The 23,024-nt window shown below is 40.5% G+C and overlaps 1 protein-coding gene across 1 annotated transcript in view; it reads left to right on the top strand.

The window, feature by feature from the left end:
• The window catches only part of tenm1 (teneurin transmembrane protein 1), a 167,505-nt gene that overhangs the window by 122,338 nt on the left and 22,143 nt on the right, over positions 1 to 23,024 (top strand). The window contains exons 22-23 of the mRNA XM_035669788.1: positions 3,474 to 3,706; positions 21,119 to 21,273. Coding sequence (XP_035525681.1) covers positions 3,474 to 3,706; positions 21,119 to 21,273 — 388 coding nt within the window. The remainder of the gene's footprint in view (positions 1 to 3,473; positions 3,707 to 21,118; positions 21,274 to 23,024) is intronic.

The following is a 23,024-nucleotide window of genomic DNA, read 5'->3' on the forward strand; positions in this document are numbered from 1 at the left end:
CGGCTGCAGGGAGAAACTGCGGTTAGCGTGACCCTAATCATTGGTCATATGACAGATATAAAACATAACACATCTTCAATAGTTATTTTAATATAATATATACTGAATAATGAATATCCAGTTTAAAATCGGTTCATAGGAACACATTTGGATCATGACAGCTGGTGTCAGTGATGGGGCACTTCAGTTAATCTGACAGAACTGTGGGGTTACATCAGAAAAAAAAAGGTTGGGAACCACCGATAGCAACTGGATTCTTCTGAAAGCACTTTGGATACCCTTTCTTCACCCTGGAGGTTTCTCCTTCAGTTCCTGCTTCCTCCCTTTTCTCTGCAGCAGCTTTTTACTCTTAGCAGCATGTTAGTGTTTCTCTTTTATTCTATACTATTGTTCTCCCAAGTGAAATACATTAATTATTCATCCATATTCAGCTTTCAAAGCTTTTCACTCTACATTCTTCCCAGCAAAGTGCCTATCAGCCAAGAGGGCTTCAAAACAAGGTGCGTTCCGAGGGGAGACAATACGGGATGTACTCACCGTGAAACCATTGTCTATTCTTTTCCTGCAAGAGTTTGAGCGAGGAGTAAAGCAAATAGGGGAGGAAGTCCTCTACAATATTATCTGAGAGCCCAGACGGTCGATTCATAGAGACAGTCAGGAACAGCCAGATCACTGTGCCTATCAACTCTGATCATTGTTTTGTTATTATGTGTGGAGGGAACAAGGGAGGCTAGAGTGGGATTGTTTGTGCTATGGTTGTTATTGTTGTTCATTTCACTTTCAATGGATAAATGTATTAGGAGCTGCGAGCATCTAATTGAGAAAAAGACAGGTGAAGTGATTTGTAATCAGTTATATGCACTGTGCAAGGCTTGTGGCTTCAAGAGGACCAACAAATATGATATGCTGCGCGGAGCAATGGCACATTTTGAAACTCGGTGAACAACTCTCTTAGGATCAAGTTTAAATTATGTATGTGCAGTTCAGTGCAGAGCTCTGTAAACAGTTATGCACTTAATGGACTAGATGACTGACAGCACCCTTGCCTATGTTACAGTGTTTTTTTTTCTGGATTGCAAGAGGGTTTAGGCTAATATCAGAAGGAAGTTTTCTCTTTAGAGAGTAAGGGTTAGTAGGGGCAGAATAGTCTCACAGCAAACAACTGCTGTCCGAAGAAAACAGGAAATAATAGAAACCTATTAGTAACCTGCAAGGAAAGGTTTTTAGGTCCGTAAAAAGCGTAAATATGCAAGAGCATGACATTAAAAATATTTTGCTTGACTTTGTAATTTTCCTTGCAAGACTTTTTTTCATTGAATCTCTATGGGGAAAAAAACACTTACAGAGTGTCTTTGAGTTTAATTGGCAGGAAGCCTTTGACCAGACCCTTCTGACATTGGATTTCATGCTACAGAGTAATTGCTTGGAAATCAGTTGGTTACAATGTTGAAAGTGCTAAATTTTATTTCAACCCCACATATTTTACAGAAAGACTGTGTTCAACTCTCAATAATACAACAGTGTCAAAGGCCTTCTGTGATGGCTGAACTCCAGAATACATGTACAGAAGGAATTCAAGCATTCTCTGTACAGCTACATGCCCACAGTGTTAGCACTCCTCCTACACAAAGTACAGTATATGGCTCAGAGTTAATATAAGGGTAAATGAAGTCATGGTCATAATGTGCTAACCTAAGCCTGAGGCTTACTTTGAGGACAAAAGACAGTTTCATTAAAACAGTAAGAACAGTACATATTTCACATTTCTATGCTCTTTCCTCAACACAACATACTGTATTCCGTAAGCCTTTGCGCTAAATAAACTTCCAGTCCTTTGTCCACTATTACTTCTCAAACTAATAATAACAATGAGAACAATAGACAATTATGTGTCCACAAGGCTCATTTGGCTTAGGACAAATTTAGCTATATGAATGTTCTGGGTTTCATTTTGGTATGAGACCTTTGTTGCATATTATCCCCACTCCCTGTTATTGTCTCTCCTGTCTTCCTGTTGCTCTCAGTTTATTGTGGAGCATGTTTAATAGCAGTCAAAATTAAACAATAATGACAACATTTTACAGCCATAATTCAGAAGACATACAATTAAAAACAGGAATATTTAAATAAAATACAACGCATAAACATAACTCATTCTCAAAATACACCAACAGACTCTTGCAACAAGGGTATCATATCAGAGAAATATTGTATGAGGGTGCAGCTTTTGGTAGGATTTATGGATGCATGAATTATGCTGCTCTCCATCTTATCCAGTCTGCAGATAAATTTATACATAAGGTTCCTTATCTGTGCCTGACATGTAGGTACATTTATGCAGACGAACATATGACTAGCACTCTAAAATATCTGCTCACAAATAAACATCTTCCTGGCATCATTGTAAGTAACTGTAGGTCTTCGCATACTGCTGTTTTTGTACCGCAAAATAGGTGAGCATTATTCAGTTTAATGCATAAACCCTGACCCGAGAGGCACTGACATCAGGTCTCCTTTATTTCCTTATCAAATAAAACCGAAAGGACTGACAAGATATTAAATGTTTATATAAACATATAAGTGTTTTTTTAGTAGTTATGACATTAATATTATTATTATATATATTATTATTATAATATTATTTAAATTCAATTTTGAACAGAAAAAATGTCTACATGTTACTTCATTGTGACTGTGAATGGATCTACCTCAAGAAGTATACATTCTATTCTATGCATTTAAGAGTAATGTAAAAGACATGTGCTATATGTTTAGTGAAAGCCTTATCATGTATCTGGGTCCAGAGGCACCTTTTTCCTCTTGAATAGGTTTACTGGTCCTTGTTTAAAGGATTATTTACAATAGTTTTGGGGCGGATTGTACTGTTTTTCCTACTGACAGAGAATATGACAAATGTTTTTTTCATGTATTAGTGAAAATGTGTATTTTGAAGGTTTGTTGAGGTTAGCTCGGGTTGGCTTTGCTTCATGGGATTATCTAGTAGTAACATACAAGGAGCATATTAATCACTGGTTTAACACTTTAAATTAATAACATTAAGTCTTGCTGAAAAATTCCTAAGAATAAGATTTCACAGAAGTACTATTCAGCCACTGTGGGCTGTGGGCATATCTACTATTTAAATTAGAAGACATTAATCTTTTTGTAGCGGCGCAGGCACAAGTTTACTCCTGGAGTCTCTTGGACTAATGCTATTCATTGGAATGGTCTGATTGCCTTTAAATGCATTTACTTCAGCTGATGGTGTTGTCTAATCGTGAATAACGAGTAATATTATAATTTTCTAAATTAGGCTAGTCTGACTGGGTGAGTAAGTAAGTAAGAAAAATAGAAACTTTTTCTAACACTCAAACATAAAACTCTTTGCAACACTGTTAGTATGCCAATTTAAATACAACTTTGCTTTCTAACTTTATTCTCCATTAACATATACTTTCTCTCACTCTCACTAGCACCAGCCCTGCTCATAAGTACTACCTGGCCATGGATCCAATGGGGGAGGTTCTTTACGTGTCAGACACCAGCAGTCGCAGAGTGTATCGGGTGAGGAACCTCGGGCAGCCGAAAGATCCATCTCGCAACCTTGAGGTAGTGGCCGGGACGGGGGAGCAGTGTCTACCTTTTGACCAGAGCCACTGCGGCGAGGGCAGGAAGGCCACTGAAGCTGCACTCAATAACCCTCGAGGTAGGAGAATATACATTACATCTGAGTTCACACTTACTGCACACTGTTGCCATGAGCATGAATTACATTTACCATCCCTCCAGGCTAATAAGTATATAGAGGCTAGTGGTCAGGACTCACTGATCAGTATTTAGTAATATTTGCTACATCTAACTAGTTTTCTGAAGGTCAATATTTTGTTTTTGAAGCAGCTCATTACACTGACATTATTAATAATTTATTAATTCCATGATTTCATGACAAACCAAATCTGGTAGTCTACATGTATTTCACCACATCTCACGATTTCATACATTCAGAATCAGTGCTGAAATCGTCACACACGGAAACTACTATAATAATCTCATAAAACGTCACTATCTTTGAGACATTGTGTGCTTTGAACATCATTCTAATTTGTGTAGAGGGGGGATTTCTTCATATTTTTTCCTTCAATATTGTCCATTAGCTCAAGTTGGTACTATATCGATAGCTTCCTCAGTATCTATAAATCCCTGCTGTGTCATGTCATTTCTCCACATGGCTGCTTTTTTTAGAAATCTATTCGATTCTTGAGTTGTTCAGAAATATTCTTTCATTGTGGACTGACTCACATTTTGAATGGCGTATATCTGTGAATGTGAACGCACTAATGTTCTATTTTATCAGACAAAAGGAAAATTACAGTACAACTCTACTCTGATTAGATTTATTTTCTAAATTATAGTGCTTTTTTTCCCTTTTTTTAAAACAAAAATGTTCATATAGGATAATCATTTTCTGAAGCGTAATCTCTACACAAGTATTAATGTTATGACTGATTCCTATGTTTTGTTTTGACTAAAGAGACAATCACTGGAAGCTTTGTTTCTCATATAATTTATAAAATAGCACTTTCACTGTAACCCTCAAATACTTAGATATGCTGTGGCATTAAAACAATGCTTAATTGGTTCAAGGACCCTACTGTGTTCTGCCACAAAAAAAACCCACACATCCCCACCAGCAGCCTGCACTGTTGACGCCAGCTGGGATGGATTGATGGATTCATGCTGCTTGTGCCCATTTCTCCACACAGCTATCAACATTTTTAAATATAAATTGATTTAACCAGGCAACAGTAATTTCCCACTCTTCCTTTCATCCAATTTTAGTTTATCTTTGTTGGTCAAAGTTGCTTTTAAAGAAAATAATTTTGTAAAGGGAAATTGTCAGTTTCATTCTCCAAAACACCACTATAACTTTTCCACAGAAATTATTTTGTTATGTCACGGCAGGTAAAACACAGGTGTGACCAATTGAACTAATAGTCATGGCAGCAGTCCATTCAGGTGTTCCAGTTTCAAGGCACTGCTATTGTACCTGCTGGATCACTGTCATGATTTGCTGGGACACTTCAATGGAATGAGGCCATCATTAATGTTATTAGCTGCACTTCTGCTATTCTTACTATAACAAGTCAAAATGAAATAGACCTTTTATAAAAAGGTCTATTTCATACATACTCCAGAGGCGGACAATTTATTCTGGACCGGGAGCAAAATTTCACAGCCATTTTCGAGTGACTCATCACTATCATGTAACTTCACCTGTCCTCATTCAGCCGCCCGCTAGTCGCCACAGTCAGCAAGGTTGTTGTCAGATCAAAAAATGTCAAATTGCATGTTCAAATTAGCCAATGCATAAAAGTGAAACTCTGAAAACTGGTGGAATGAGAAATATATGTTCATTCTGACCCAGGAAAGCACAAGACCAGTATGCTTGATTTGCAATTAAACAGTGGATGTAGTGAAGAGTGGTAATGTAAAACGCCACTACGACACCAAACATGCACATTTTATACAAAAATATCCCCAGAACACAGAGGTAAGAACCACAAAACGAAACCAATGGAAGTCATCATATCAAGCCTTCAGTAGAATAATGACACAGTAGGAGCAGGCAATGGAGGCTTCACTGAGATTAGCATGGGTTCTAGGCAAACACAAGAAGCCCTTTTCAGACTCTGAATTAATAAAAGGGTATATGAGTGATGTGATGGAGGCTGTGCTAGAAGGAAAGAAAAAGGATGAAATGAAAGAGAAATCAGATACCACTTTAGATTTCTCTGCAGCAAGACAAACGATATTCATACTGAAGATTTGTTCCAGCAACTTTGAGATGGCATAAAAAAAGGCACAATTCATTTAACTTGCCGTGGATGAATCAACATAGATGTCCATCCATGACAGAGACAGAAGGGATCGTTGTAACACTTAAAATCTCACCACTCTGGTCTGATATATCACTGCATAATCCACCAAACAGTTGTGTGCTAGTCTAGGTGAAATGCACTCAGAAGCAATGACAACCACAAAGATACTTTATTGATGTGTAATTTGAAGGCTTCATTGGCACTGCAGCAACATATGCTGCACACATTTCTGATAGGTAGGTACAATTAGTGATGATTTTCTCCTTCACAAAAATGTCAAGTGGTCCAACAAAGAGTACTGGAGCATTTTTGGACCATTCGAGTTTCAGAACTCTGTTTCTTGTAAAAAAACAAAAATAAAAATAAAAAAAGCAAAACCCAGAATCTGGAAGTAGTTGCATTTGTGGCAGATATATCATCCCACCTCATGACCTTAATACCAAGCTTGAGGGCAAAAACAACGCAATGAGTGACCCCATGTCTGCAGTGTACACTTTTCAGAGGAAGTCGGAGGTGTTTAAACTTGAGGAGGGCAAATTGCACTTTCCAAAACTTTTGGTGTAAACAAGATGATAAAATCACCATCGAAACTATGCTGAGTTCCTGGAAAAGCTGAATGAAAATTCACAAATCCGCTTTGAGTACCTCAGCATGGGAAAACAAGTTCAAGGAAAATGTCACAGAATTCTCAATGGAAGCACAGAGAATTCAGTTCCTCTTGGGTCAATACATCCTCTCTGCAAACTGACTTGATTGAGCTCCAAGAACACCTGTCTCTGAAGGAAGTGACCCTGTCACTTTCTGGACAAAAAAGGTCCCTGCTGAAGATGCCCTTCATATTCTCATTATATTTGCTTCGACATACTGCTGTGAGTAGAGTTTTCAACACTGAGTATAGTGAAGAACTCCTACCGCAGCAGACTCACTAATGATCACTTACATCAGTGTCTCCACCTGGCCAACACATCATTTGTGCCCAAGTTTAAGAACTTGGTTACACATATATAATGTCACTTCTCCTATTAATATAGAAAGGCTTTTCATGTAAATCATTCTGGGAACTTAAATATCCTCATTTAATGCATTCTTACTGGACATGTGTGGAAATTTGGTAAGCGGACCTCTAAGAGGGTTTGAGTACCGCTGGTCTATTGTGTTAGCATAGTGGTCCATAACTTACAATATGTAAAGATCTGGAAATGGAACAATCTATTTTTTCTAAACAGCACGCACACACACAATCACACACAATCACACACTTAAACATGGGTGTTACTTACTCTTATCACTTATTCTGCCTGATTAGACCTTTGCCCATGCCGTGTTCATGTCATACCAGAGTTACTGTAATTACCGGGGGCTGAGATCTTCTGAAAGCTTTGATATATCTAACTTGGCACTTAATAATGTGCATGAAAACAAACACGTATGCCTCATATCGTGCCTATCATTAAAACTCAAATTTAATGAATATAATCCTATGTTGTCAGTTCACTCTTACACAGCCAAATCTGCAATCATATAGTACAAACTTGTCAGTTGACATGACTGCTCTCAAGTTGTAAGCATGTGAATCTTTCCCATTACACCACCCCATATGATGTAGCATCAGTTTGAAGGTGGATGGAGCTATACTGGGAATTACTTGAGGTCACCAAACTCCATAAACCATTATGCATTAAGAATGTAAGGGTGAGTCAGGGAGATGTCACTCAAACACACCCACACAGTCCTGCCAACTTCACCTGGCTTCCCTTTAACAGGCATAAATGTCTGTACAGCAGCAGCTCAGTACACAATACAATGTACTTCTGTTTCTGTAATTTGCAGCAATTTTGAGTAAAAAATGTTTAAATGGGTAAATTATTTGATATTTTTATTAAAATCACAATAATAGCCTGAGTAATAGGGTAAGCATGGCTTCCCTTGGCTTATTAGGACAAAATGGCACTTGTAGACGCTATACTTAAGCCAAATACGCCTGTCGTATTAAGTTTTGTAATACAGTGAAGTATGCAGTTTCATCTCTGATTCCCTCCTAGCTTTACCCCAGTTCGAGCTACTTGAATTAATGCACATATATTTCAGACATTAAGCCCGAAATGTCAATTTAAATTGGTTAATCATTATACCCTTAGTTACTAGCCAACAGGAGTGGATTCCAGCAATGTGTCTACCCTTGCTATTCTACAAAAATGTCTTCCTTTTCTCTGCCCTATCTGTTAGCTGGAACAAGTCGTCCAGGTCGCTTCTGACTTCTGTCATCAATAAGGCATTAACAGCCACAGGATGGCTGTGGTTAGGGGAGGGAGGTTTTTCTTGTCCATTGCAGTAGTCTGTAATAGTAAAATCTAAGTGTGACAGTTTGGACAATCGCAACTGTCTAAGACAATAAAACCAACATAGCTTTCATGTTGAGAGATACTGTAATACTTTTGATAATCATTTATTAATATTTTATTTTGTATTATTTACCGTATTATTTATTTTTTGCAGTTGAAAACTATTGATTCCAACAATAAAACAACTTAATATATAATTAATAATATATATATATATTATTATGACAGTATTAAACTATTTGCATGCATAATGTTTTTTTAAATGCTGCCATCTTATGGTTGTGATAATGTGGCCAGTTAGTGCTATACATATCCACAATTTTCTTCCTATTTTGCACATTATGAGTCAGAATAGATTTCACAGTTAAAGTAGAATAAAAACACATTCTTGTCCTGTATGTGTGTTGCAATCTCAAGTATTTGTTCTTGGTTACATATGCCTGCAGCCTGCAATGATGACCGTGAATATGAGTGAGAGAAAAGGACAAAGGAAAGGACTGACAGTATTGAGCAGGAGGGAACCACATTATCTATCATTCATCAACATCATCATTGTGTCCATAGATTGGCTAATTAGTTCTGTACTGCAGAACATGAGCCTGGATTTGTTCATGGGTGAGAAGAAGAGGACAGTATGGACCCTTTCTTCTAATAATAATTATTATTAACAATGATTTAACTAGAAATACTTGTTTATATTTTAAAGTGTTGTGAGGTTTCTGATATGCTGCGTCGGCTGTCTTCCCACATATCACACTACAGAGGTTAAAATGGCAGATCATTATGCTTTTTTTCCACCACAAAGCATCTATGGAATCAGGCTATTACATAGTCAATATCATATGTACTATTCTATCATATATACTATAGTCTTGGCGGGGCATAACAGGACTACATTAGGCTTGTGGGGGTTTCATTTGCACAAAAAAAACAAGTGCTGTCAGGAAGAAGAAATAATCTGTTTACTGCCCTCACCAATCACACCCACACACCTGGCCAACTCTTAGTCCCCAGGTCGCACAGGAGATTTAGCCACAGGCCTGTCACTCAGCCTACACCCACAGTCCTACATGGCCTCTTCTGTCAGTCACACTCAGCTTGTGCGTGCAATGCAGTCTGATGTTGGAGGCAGACAGCCAGTCGATATGGAGCACAATAAACAAATGTAGTGTTGAAGTGTCACCATGCTTCAAATGTCACTGGTTCTAAATACAAAGTAGTTTCAAATTTGACAGCGAAACTTTGATTTTTATTACCCCTAAGTTTTTAAGTTCATACAGATAGAAGAGGAAAAAGATGATGAAAGGTGAAAGAAGAAGATAAGAGAGAAACAAGATTGGAGCTGATTTCTGCTACAATTTGACAGATGATCTAAAGACTGTTATCCTCAGTATACGTGGCCCTTATACTGTACCTTAGAACATGGTGTGTCTCTGCCTTTATATAGTAATAAAATATTCTGTCCCAAGACTCCTCATGTTCACGCACGGTCAGGTATTTTATACTCTTTGACTCACTGCACTTCACAGACTCTTCTGTGGCCATTGTGCTCCGACTAACCAGCTCTTATAAAGGCTCTGGAGATTTCTGCCTGGAGCCCCATGGTTCCCTGTCATCCATCTGCCACAGCCCACACTCTTCCTCCTCCCCACACCCTCTTACCAATGGTAATGAGTGGTAGACTTCACAGAGAAATATCTGTCCTTTTCTTTTTTGAAGCTGTGGCTGTGTGATTCTGCAGCATTGATCTTGTCTTGTGTCCTCTGGTGAGCTCCTGGCTCCAAATTAGAGCCTTCCCTCATTTTCTCCACTCCCTCCACCTCTTTTTCTATCCCTCCCCCTGTCTCATCGATGAATCATTCTCATGCCCTGGTGTTGACATAGCTGCAGTAGGCCTGCTGTGACACATAATATTGTTACAACATGGCAAACAGTTGTTAAATAGTAATCCATAATTTTAATTTAGCCAACATTGTTGCAGCACTATTGAGCACACTGCTGTTGCCCAAGTTTATAGTCTCTCCATAACGTAAGCTGCAGGGATTATTTGTGTCCTTCAAACACTCACTTATGAATACAGGATCTGGGGCATTGTTTAGAGTTGGCTCCACATGCATCTCTGCAGTCAATTAGCTCAGTAAATAAAAGGCCTTGCTCCATTTAGGATGGATTCCATGTCTGACATGAAAGAGGCGTCGGTCCCACAGGAACCAACAGCCTTGGCTCGCATCTCTGGGCTCCCTCTGTTGACAACATGAACGGGTACTTTTTTGTATACATTTAGTGAATAATAGTTCTTTGTATGTAAAAATAACCGTCTGTGTTTTATGTGTAGGTTTGGACAGAGGAGTTCCAAGAGTGACTCTAGTGATTGAGAGTTTGGTTGTTGATGTTTGCCATGCACAGGTCTTATCTTTTATTTGTTGACTAGTCCCAGACAGCAAAGCTGATATCCACAGAGAGAGATGTGTGTGCATGTGTGTTTGAGCACTTGCAGTGTCAGTCTCTCACTCCGACCCACAGGGGGCAGACTAATGCCCTTATCAGAAGCTGACATGCTGCCACCACATTTCTCCCTCTTGCCTCGTTGGCCTCCCTCTCTCTCTCTCTCCCCTTTTTCTTTTCTCTCCTCTTCTGCTTTCTTTCAGTCTTTCTCAATTTCTCTCTCTATTCCCCACACAGACAAACACATTTGTCCCCAGCTCACTCAGCCCCACAGCTGCGAGGCATGCCATCGGAGTTGAGATAGCAGGGGCTGGGGTGCCGAATGAGGCGGTGGGGTTTAAACCGGTCGTGGTTATTAGCATGTTGAACAGCTAGGGAGTTTTAAAAAAGCCACAGCCAGGGGTAAATATGCTTCACATGGCACATTGCTGCTTGGCCACCAACCTCAGACCAGGACCAGCCAGGCTTCATGCCGTACAGTATCTGTCTTGGCTGGTGGTTGATATATAAGCAGCTTAGGCGAATGAATATCTTCACACATTGGGCGCCAGCCTCATTTACAGAAATGGCTGAAAACGTAGCAATGTGCATAGGAGCGTTTCCCGGTTTGTTTCATCAGTGTGAATCAAGCATTCGATGCTGTCAGCAAGCCCATACTCAAACCATTAACTCAGCAAACACCGGTCCCCTGCTTCTCTGCCAGCAGTGGAGTCATATGAGTGGTGGTGTCCCTTAAATGCACAGCTCTAATCACTGCAGCCTGCATTTCACTTTCCCAGAATCTGCCACTTCCCAAACTGTATTTTCTGACTGCAGCAGTGAAGTTAGAAGATCTCCTAGGGCTGTGTAGCCTCTATACCAGCTGCTCTGTGTTATAACTTTGGAATGAATATGCCATTGTTATTCTACCTCTGGCTCCCATAGCATTTAGTGCAGAGTGATTGTTGCGCCTCACAAAATAGAGAAAGAGAGAGGGAGAGGGGGAGCGGATTAAATTGATAGAGAAAAAGATGGAGCTCAGAACCGAGAGAGAAAGAGAGTGAAAGGAGAAAGTGAGCGCAACAGAGAATAAAAAAATAATAAGAAATTAATAGAGAAAAATAGAGAATGGGGGGAAAGAGAGAACAAAAGAGTGAATGAAATGGATAAAGAGAAAGGGAGAACTCAGTGATTTGCGTCCAAATCCTGCAGCATGAAGCGGTCCCACACCTCATCTGCATATTAAACTGGCCCTGTGGCTGCCTTCCCTCTCAGAGGGTCAACTATCATTGTTTCTGTTGGTTTAAACAGAGCACTACTTCTCAAAACAAGGGCATCAGATAAGTCACACAGTGTTTTTAGCTCTAAGATTCGGTTTGTGTGTGAGCGTGTGCATATGTGTGCGCAATTTTTAACAGCCTGCTCCTGTGTTTCATTTCACATTGACCGAGCTTTTGTCTTTGCCCCTGGACATTCCTGCATTAATGATACACACATGAATTAATCACACAGCAAGGCAAACAGCAGCATACTCTATGATAATGCAAATTAGAGATACGCCATTGGGTCATGCTATTTCTACCACAGCTTGTTTTCTCACTGCAGCATCCATGATAATTAGAAGATCGGCAATGGTTTGTGCAACAGACATGCATCACTGAGCAGCCACAATAAGAAGTTCTGCCAGAGACTCGATTCTCCCAAAACTAATGATGAAAATACAGCTACCAGGGGCAAATCCGGAGGGCCAAGCAAAAAAGCATCAAGCAAAGCACACAGGTGCATTGAGGACTTGTCCAGCCAGTGGGCAATTTTTACATGATTGGAGACAGAATTGCAAAGATGTGGTCGATGTGCTGATTTTATATCCTATTCCTGTAGCCTATAGCTTATTCAACTGTATTGCATTGTTTTGTTACACATGAGAAGGTTTTGTTAAATAATGCATACTGCACACTCTTACTTTAGAGTGAATGCTTTCGTTGAGAATTTGACCCATGGTCTTGAACATGTGATGTGAAATTCTATACATACAGTACTCTAGTGCAGGGGTCAGCAACTTTTACAATCGCAAGAGCCGTTTTTTTCCAAAAAATAACCCCCAAAACACATTTGGTGATGCTAATTATTTCTCTCCGCAGATCAAGCATACCGGTATAAGCCAGTAGTGTTGGTGGTGAATGCAAACAAATCTGTCCATGCACTATATTCTTCTTTTTTGAATTTGGAATACATAGCTAGCTTAGCTAGGAAGACTCAAGACTAGTGTAGCCACCGTTATTGAAGTTCGGTAAATATAGAGGAAAAAAGGTGGCAGGTCAGGACGCAAAGTATGGGGCTTATTTTAGTTGATTAAATGTTTAAGCTTTTTTAAAATTATTTGTTGTGGAATGGCTAAACAATCTTTACATTTGGAGAATGTAAGAATCACTTTAGGCCCACAACAATGAAATGAAATGAATGAATTGATGAATGAAAATGTTAAAAAATATCAATTTTCTATGTCCACATAGAGGGTCTCATATAAGATGACAAGTTCACACAGGGGGCTGCTTGTCTGGAAATGTAGACATAAGTAATTTAAGCATTTGTACAAATTAAAGCATTTTTCAAATGAAGATGGTTTCAAATATAGTAAGGCAGCTCCTTCCAAACTGAATGAAGACTCAGCTGTCAAACACCAAAAGTGTCTTCAACAAAAGTCAAAATAGTAGCTAATTTTACTGTCTAACATTGCTAAAAATGGCGAGATGGTGGCACTTGGAATTGGTTGAAATGTGACAGTAATAGGTACTTTGAAACTTTTCGGATATTTTGATCATGACTGGACTCAGCAATTTGGAGGACCTGTTCTACCTGTTGCATATGGTTACGATAAGCAGTTTTTTTTTCCGTCAAAATGGCAGACAAATACATAGGTGACCAGACTATGTTTACACTGGCAAATGTAGTTTGAACCAAAAAACTTTTAGAATGTTTCTTGATACATTAAAACATGAGATTAACTTTGGCTGAATGCTAGATGGATCATTGCATTGAACCCAATGTCATGCAATGTCATGTGGCTGGAACTTTTTTATTCACCAGTAAGAGATCCATCTCAGAAAGTAACTAGTCTGCACCCTAATCACCATGGGTCAGAGGAGGACTCATAGATATTCTGAGAGGAAATAGTCAGCCTACTGCCAAGATTTGCTAAGGACCAAAGAAAATAGCGTCAATGGGCTTAGTAGAGGCAAATTTATGCTGACTTAAAATGAGGCTCTACCTGTAAAACGCCTGCTACTCAAGTAATGTATTAGGTAGAACACTATACAGACTGACAGCTACCTTGTTTGTAGTCAGAGTCTGTAGGGTAGCTTCAGAGAGATTACTGAAGCTCACTGTGTGTGTAATGAAGCCCTGAGTCAATAAGAGATGCAGGCTTAAGGCCAAAGGCTGAGCCTGTGCATCAAAGGTGCAACGTTTGTGTGAGTCAGTGTGCTTGTGCATGCTTGATTTTGATTGACAACCTCTGGGTCCCTGGACCTAGTCTGCTTCTCCCAGTGAAGGGACATAGAGTTAGTTATGGGTGTCTTGTTAAAGGTATGTCAGGTTGACAACATCAGCATGATCATGGGAAATGTGACACGTGTGTCCCTTTAACTGGTCGAGATGGCCATTGCTGGCAGCTGGCCTGTCAACCTCCACTGGGAGCCTGGCAGGCTGACAGGAGGAGTGGAGCTTTGCCACTGTGGAGGAATAAATTGCATTTACTCGAGGTGAATGCCCAACACACACGAGCACATACAGATGGAAGCGTTTGTCTTGACTGGGGGGGTGGAGGGGGCTCTGATGAGGGGAGAGATAGTGAACTCCTGCCCATGCAGGTTGTTTCACCTTGATTCTTTAAACACACTGACAGAAAGATGAATAAGTAGAGTGATGGTGGCAGGCACAGTTCAGCTTGGCAGTCCAATTGAACCTGTCTGTGTGAGAGAGGGGGCAGAGGGGGGGTCAGCTGCTGTTATAGGGATGGGACAACAGAGCCAGTAAATGTTTGCACCTGGGTACCATTATCACCTGCAGTTCTTCAAGAGACCAGTGGCCAGACATCCCTCCCAAGACGTACTCAGATAGTTCTTTTGAAAAATGTGGAAGGAAAATCTAAAATGGCTGCAAACCCAACTAGCTGTGATAAAGACTGTACTGGAGCTGCCTCTGGCTCAGTTACTGTGATGTCTTCTGTATGTGATGTCTTCTGTATGTGGGAAACTTTGTTTGGGTGGCAGCTGCGCATATCTATAGTAGTTTAGTGCCTCATTTCCACTTTTTTAGTCATGAAAACATTTGTTTCCTCCCATCTGATCTCATTTCCTCTTTCTACCATTGCAGAGCCTTACTGGCTCATTGTTGTGATGGTATGTTTGGTAAAAGAGCCTCTATTGATAGACCTCCTTGTGCTTGTTTGATGTTCTAAACAGTGCGACATAATCTGCAGACGCTCCGCACTGATCCAAACCCCTCAGCCTTTCATGGAGCTTTCTAGTCCAAAGCATTTCAATTGCTTTTATAATTGAGTTTGTCTGCTGCCTCTGTGATTGCTTTGGATCTCTTTTTTGCTATCAAACAAGGCAATTACTGCCAAGTCGCATATTTTCACACAAAAAAAAAAGTTTATTCGCAAAAATTAGCATGCAACTATTGCAAAATGTCCCCCAGTTCTCTGCATGCTCGCAATGTCTCGCCTTGCCATACATGTGTAGTCGGGAACTAACAGCTAAAACAAAGGCAGCTATCAATAATTAATTAATGCGGGTTAATATGTTAACAAACTTATAGTGGTTGATAATTAGATGAGCCACAGTGTCTGATTCAGACTTAATTACTAAGCCACTGTCTGTTCTGTGGGGCTTTAATGAATAATTAATTACAAGAAGCATGAATTATTTCTGCTTACCAAAGATCTACCAGAAATACACGCCCGTCCTCGTTTATGGTGCTATCTTGTATTGATTGATGATAAGCCTTTGATTGGGGAAAATAAGAGCCATTGAAAACAGCACTTGTACTACAGTACTGCAGTTCATAGATGTGCATGTCATAGATACAGAGCAGTGTTTAATGGCAGCATAATCAGTTCATACTTGTGACTGTTTTCAGAATCAGAATCAGAAATACTTTAATAATCCCAGGGGGAAATTACTTACTTCGTTACAACTCCAGATATACATACAACATATATACATACAACATATAATATATTAAGAACATATATATGGTATAACTACAAACTAGGGAGCACTACTCATATATATACCTAGTGGTATAGTATATATATAGATACACACAAGGGTAAAAACTAGGTTTTGGAAATGTGCAAAAAATGATTGTCTGTGTTTGAGTCAGATTACAGAGAGGGGGTGTCTGACTCTCTGAGGGAGGCGTTTTAATACAGGTGTGAAATCACACACACTTGTATGGATTCACGTAAACATGCGCAGCTCTCCACTTAAACTCATGCATACACAACATCAATATAGTGCAATGTGCTATTTCACAGTGCAGAGATTGAGTGAACAGGTTTATTTCCCCCCTTTAGTGCACATGGCCAACCTCAGTGTCTTCACAAAGGTTGTGTGCGTGTGTTTGTCTAGGTGTGTGTGTGTGTGTGTGGGAGTGTGAATTTCTCATCTCCAGACACTCTGATTTATCCGCTCTATATTTGCATATGCGCACAATGTGATTAACTGCCATGTCTTATCTTTTCACCTAGCTACTTCACCGCATGCATGCCTGCACACACACCCACACATGAGCTTGCACATGTTGACATGCGCACGCATTCAAATAAATTCTCACCTTCACATACAAACAGCGTTGTGCATTCTCAAAGAGAATGATGAAAGGGAACAGTAAGCCACACAGCCAGCTAAAGACTCTTTGAAACAGTGTGTTCTTCAGCTTCACTTACAGTTGGACTGTACCAGTTAGTGGACCCTCCAGGCTTTCCCCAGCTAATTTTGTTGACTTTATTTATGGCCGGAGTGCCTCACTGGGGCCAGTTGTGCAGGTGAAACTGTCCATCTGTCTACATTCACTTGTCAGTCACACAAAGCTACTTTGTACAAAAGCGCCATGGGCCATAATCAGCTACGGCTAGCATCATTTAGATGCTGTAATAATATGTCAGTCCATATCATTAACACCCACTGAGCCTGGGGATATGGGAGGGTGGATTGAATGACTTACTCCTCAGGCTGCTGGCAGAATGTGTGTGTGTGTGCGTAGGTGTGTGTATGTGTGTGCACAATTCACCCCTATGCTGTGGTTGTGTGGGTGTATAAAAGTTTTCAGGTATAAATTGAACTTCTATACATGCTTATATTATGCTCATGCTTTGTCCTCCATAAACAGATTCTCTAAAAAGCTTTCCTTTGCAGAAGATATCCTTATTTTGCACTTAGGTGGTTGTTTTAACGGCTGACACACAATGATGTGTTGGTTTTCTATACAATTTTACAATTCCTCTTGCTTTCATCCATAGAGGCAACTCTTTTGGCAGCTTTGCTGTCAACATTTGAAGGGTGAAAGTACCGTAGAAGGGAAACTTGAACAACACCAGAAGGCTGACTTCCTGCACTCTTGAGGGCTTAGGTGTTAGCAGTCAGTATGCAGCACACATACATACACGTACACACACCACATCCTGATGTTACTGTATGCCAACATGGCTTTCTACTGTTACTGCTAAATAAGATACATAATCCACAACTTTTGTTATAATTAGTCTTTCTCACCTCATCTCATTGTTCAACTTACAAATATCCTCACCTCTTCCTCCCTCTCTGCTCAGAAAATCCCTGTTGGCTCCTTCTCTTCAAATAGCTGTAATCAACGCTGATGCTCTCTAAGACCCCTCTCCAAGGCATTAATCAGATTGGATTGTATTGCAATGCCACAGGGGGGCTTTATAACTGATATTCTTTTGACAAGGACAGAGAACAAAGAGATTCTTTGATTGAGAGTGATTGGCCTGTAATGGTTAATTGAAGCAATTCCTCATCATGTCCCTTTGTCTCATCACCACCTCTCTCCTCTTTCACACCTCTTTTGGCGCTGCCTGTCTTTTTCTTTTTGGCTGCATTTTTTCCTAAATCTGAGCTGAATGTGAAAAGCATCACTTTATCATCCACTCCTTCACTCCTCTCCTCTCCTCTCCCTTCCCTCTTTTTTCCAAGGTCAATGCAACTCAGTCTAATACACTTTTCTTTGATGATAAAATCGAGTCCCAACTTTAGCCAAATGTCCGTCTCCCTCTGGAGTAGAGATTTATCTCAATTATTTATCCACCGGTGTGTCTGCCAGCTTCTAAACATGAGTATCAGAGTGCCAGGTCCAGCCAGGGAGAAACGGTAAATCTTTTGATGTCTTGTGAGTATCCATCGGCTATACGAAGGGGCTGTAAATTCCCTTAACGCAGCATACAGCTTTACCCACAACAGTAGGAAATCCAGTCCCTGACAAGGAGAATGTGGACTAATCTGCAGCCTTTTCAATAAACATGCTGAAATACTCTTAAACAACACATAAACTGGCGTAAATCCTTTCGCCAATGCCAAGCAATAATAGCAATCGTTCTTCATTGTTTTGCTTGTGTGAAGATGAATAAGTCAGCCATGTCCTGTATTTATTGTTGATGATAGATTGGCAGCCATTTAGAAGCTGCTTGTGCGAGCATAAGACATGCAGATCCTGAGCAGGCATACTGAGGGTGTCAGAAAAGCACAAACAAAGGCAAGAAAGAATAAAGAGAATTTAGAATTGAAGTCAATAGAACGAGAAGAAAGAGTAATATCCAGGGACAAAGGGGGAGAGAACAGAAATCAGTATTGAGAGAGAGTCCTGGCTGCCTCGTCATGTCCTTGTGCAGGATTTATGAGCTCTAAGATCAGGGACAGGTTTAGGGTGCTAGGAGGAGGAATGGGTGCGAAAGTGAAAGGAAAGTAGGAAGGATCCAAGGATGGGGGAAAGTGCAGACTTTCAGACATAAGTAGGCTCAGACTGCGCTGTGAGTTGAGATGTCCCTCCTGCATAATGGCAGGTGACAGGAGGAGAAATGGCAAGGCCAAGAGGAACAAATGGAAGAACTAAAAAATAGGCTGACAGAGAAAAACAGAGCTCAGACATTACTGAAGGGTCAAAGGTGCTGATTTGATTATCACTTATAACACACGGGGCAAGATAGAGGGAGCGCAACAGCACAAACAAAGCAAAGGACAACAAAAAAGAACAAGGGGAGGGAAGGGGGAGCAAAAAGAGAGCAGAGAAGATCAAGTTAGGGAGGATGGAGGGCGAGGAAAAGCTAGAAGAGGAGAGGAAAGGTGTTGGGTGAGGGGGGGTGAGGCTGTGTGGGTGGTGTAATCTGTCTGTGTCAGAGGGATGATGAAGGGGCCAGGAGGGAGAGCTCTGCAGTTCACCTTCTGGCCTCTGGAGGAAACACACTGACCCTGGCCCTCCCCCTGCCCATCTCCCCTCTCCACCTCCTCTCCACTTGCACGATTTATGACTTATAGGGTCGGCCCAGGGTTGCTCAGTTTGTGGACATTTGCAAATCTAGTTGTGGTGGCGGCGCGCTGTTTGCATGTTTGTATGTGTGCGAGTGTGCACCTGCTGAATGAAATCATGCGTAAAGAAAGCTATTGTATGTTAAGGAGGACGAGACCTTAGTGCTGCCTGGGGAAAAGGGCAGTGGTGATTTCTATCCTGGGCTCAGAAAGTGAGCACAGGCACATCCCCACATAATCCAGTATGACAGAGTTTGAAGGGAGAAAGACTGACAGAACCAGAATAAAAATCAAGGGTAAATGGAATAAGATGACTGAATGAGGGAGGAGTAGTTGAAGCTGTGCTGCATATTGATGGTGTCGCTTCTTTGTCCATTTTTATTATAATGGCACTTCTGCATGGTCAGATCACTCTTTGAATCGTTTTGAAAGGATGTTGGGTGCTGGGAAGGCAGCTAAATGGCTCAATAAGCCCATTATTTTTATAGGCTGCCATGTTGAACTACCATGTTTCTGCAGTAGCACAGAACAGACAAACCAAATGGTAGCTCTAGGTCGGGTCTTTCATGGTTTCTTGTATGCTTACTGCCCACAATGAGGAGAGACCAAAAATGGAGCTAAAAGAAAGTAAAATTTTACTTACATTCATTGGGTGACCAGAAACCTGACTCGTAATGTTGCTCTATGTCTGCAACATTACCATGCGTCAATGGTTAACTGTTTTTTTNNCAGTTTTGTGTTTTTAGCTTTTTCAACAAAAAAATCAGTGCAGCTTTTAAGACTAAACAAATAATGTATTGAAAGTAAGAATAATCAACTATCCCTACTTATATCTTTTCACCATGTGGGTTGTTTTCTAAGATTTCCTTTATTGCATATTGTATTGCGCCATAGTTTTGTGATTGATTGTGGCTTAGTTTGATATAAGTAGGCTTTGTCTCCATGAAATCCTTTGAGGCATGCATAAGATAAAGGGATATATACATAAACTTGACATGGTTTAATGATAAACCATAAACAAAATGTATTTTTAAATGGCACAACAGTGAGCCACACGCATTGGAGATGGCAGGTAGGGATACTGAAATATGGCTTATTGTCGCTGATGCTAAGTGAAAGCAATCAAGGAGGATTGGCGGCATACGGTATGAAAGGTGAGGGTTGAGTTGTGGAATATTATTGCTGAGGAGCTGAGTCAAAGGGCCATTCGCTGTATGGAGATGAGAAGGGGATGAAGGTCGCTCCTCATCCATAACAGATGATTCATAGTCTGCCCTGACCTTTAAAACCTGGACTTACCTCCTCATCTACCCACCGTCTACTGCAGAGCTCCACTGCAAGGAGAGTTCAAGTATATGCTGTTCAAAGCAAAACACATTTACAAAGCATGTGTTCACATGTGCTGTGCAAACACTAGGCTAGCAAATGCACCCATGCAGATATTCACGTGTGTGTGTGTGTGTGTGTGTTGTGTGTGTGTGTTGTGTGTTGTGTGTGTGTGTGTGTGTGATTCGTGGATACACATTAATAACACACGTTTGCAAGCACCAAATGTCAAAAGTTCACTGAGGCACCCTGCTCACATCTAATGTGACAAATAACTTCTTCCTCCAGTTGCATTGTTCTAATCCCTTTAGTGGGCTCTGGAATGGAAATATAATTACATTTCTGTGGTGCAGTGCCTTTGATAAGACAGCCGCTTGCTGAGCTGAATGTCTAACTGAGTTGGATGCCTCTCCGAAGCCCTCTCCTCTCTCCACTTTACTTCCCTCCCTTACTCAGACCTCTCCATCTCTTCTCTCTTTCCTCTCTCTCTCGCACACTCTCTTTCACGTTTTTCTCCTTTCTCCTTTTTGTTCTCTCACCCCCACTCGCTCTCTCTGTCATCTCCAAAAGCTCATTCTGCCTCTCTCTCTCACCCGCCCAGGTATTGCGGTGGATAAAAGAGGTGTTGTCTACTTCGTTGATGGCACCACCATTCAGAAGATTAATGAGAAGGGTTTGCTCTCCACTGTGATTGGCTCAAACGGACTGATGTCGACGCAGCCACTAAGCTGTGATGCACGCATGGACATTAGCCAGGTAAGCTAATAATGCAGTCGAGGTTAAATAACTTGTAGAAAGCATAGGCTTCATCCTCACCATTTGAGTGTTGTTTAGAAAATCTGCAGTAATATAAGACTCCTGCATGTGTTTTGTGTCAACTAATTAAGAGTAATTACAAAAAAAAGGCAACAGGTCAGAAATAAGTATGTTTGTTGTTTGTTACAGTCAGTGATTGTTTTGTCAATCTAAATTGCCTGGCCTCTTGCCTCTTCCATAGAAACACTGTCTGTCTTCTTAAAGGTGTATGTGTGTGTGTGTTTCAAGTTCAACTGTATTTGTCCCCAAAGGACACATTAATGGTTTTGCAACATAAAAAACAAAAATAAAACCCAAAACAAACATGAAATCACATTAGCCAGAATAACACAGACTCAGGCTAAGCAGCGCTGCATCAATGAACAAGCATAATCATCCAAACAGCAATAAGAACAATACAATGATGACTATCCTGTCATCGCTCTACGAAAAGTATCACCAGAAAAACATTACAGTCAAAATACGGTAAATAAACAGAAACGTCCAGCGGCAAACAACATAATCAGAAATCAGCATAAACATCAAACAAACAACAAAGCCCAAACAAAGTATGACCAGCTTAGCATTACAATTGAGATACATCAACAAAAAACGTCCAACGGCAACAACATAATCAGAAATCACTCTACAAGTAGGCCTACATACTCATGGCAGGAAAGCTACCTCCTTTTCCTTGCGTTGAGGAGGCTTTGGAGATATACGAGTGTTTGTATCTGTTTGTCTTGACTGAGGGAAATCTGAAGCGGGTGCCGGAGGGTCGAAGCTCCTGATGAACAGGGTCGGTACAGTCAGACAGGATGAAATTTACCCTCTTTACCACCTGACTGACCACACAGAACAGACAGGCTGCTCTGCTGGATACCTGTAATTTCGCTGCTTGAATTCACCAAGCCAGTGCATTCTTGGATTGGTATTTAGACTGCCATACTAACAGATGAAGGAAAATGATTATGATGATGATTTCTGTGTGTGTGTGTGTGTGTGTTTTGTGTTCGTGTGTTGTCGTTGAGATGAGAGAGAGAGACAGTGTGGTGGAGGCCAAAGACAGCTACTGCACAGATTTGATCAGTCAGCCTTCAGATCACACTGCTGACTTATATCAGGCCTATTAGAGCAGAAGATGAATTATAGATGAACTGCTGGCTCTATAGAGGGATCTCTGCCCACACATAGAAAGGCAAGTGCCTGTGTATGTGTGTGTGAATATGCGTGTTCAGCCTAGGTGAATTCCCAGAGGTGCTCTTATATATCTTTAAAGGGGCCCATGTTACAGCCGTCTGTTTGTTAGTTATCGGCCTCTGCAGCACATCTGATCACATCCAGTTGCATTCATCCTCCATCTGTGTTTGTTCTTAAAAACTGCTGCGATCTCAATGTGGCACCAGTATTGATGGAAACCTCTGTAGCTGCATTGAGACAAACATCACTGCAGTCATTTATGCTACTTTATCAGCAAAGTGTTGGCTGTTGTTTTTAGTTTAAAGTCGATCTGAATTCTCACTTTTTGTATAAGGAAATATAAACTACAATGTAGCTATTGTGAATATTTTTTCCATTTTTTAAAAGAGGATGAAAGCTTTTTTTTTTGGTACACATTTGTGGAAAAAGCGTTTAGGCTTCAACTTCTGTAGCTACTGACTGGAGCACTGTATATCCTACAAACATTGGTACAATACTGTTTTTCCCCCCTT

This window comes from Morone saxatilis, unplaced genomic scaffold (assembly GCF_004916995.1).
Source record: "Morone saxatilis isolate NCDOM2014 unplaced genomic scaffold, NCSU_SB_2.0 Contig22, whole genome shotgun sequence".
Lineage (NCBI taxonomy): Eukaryota > Metazoa > Chordata > Actinopteri > Moronidae > Morone > Morone saxatilis.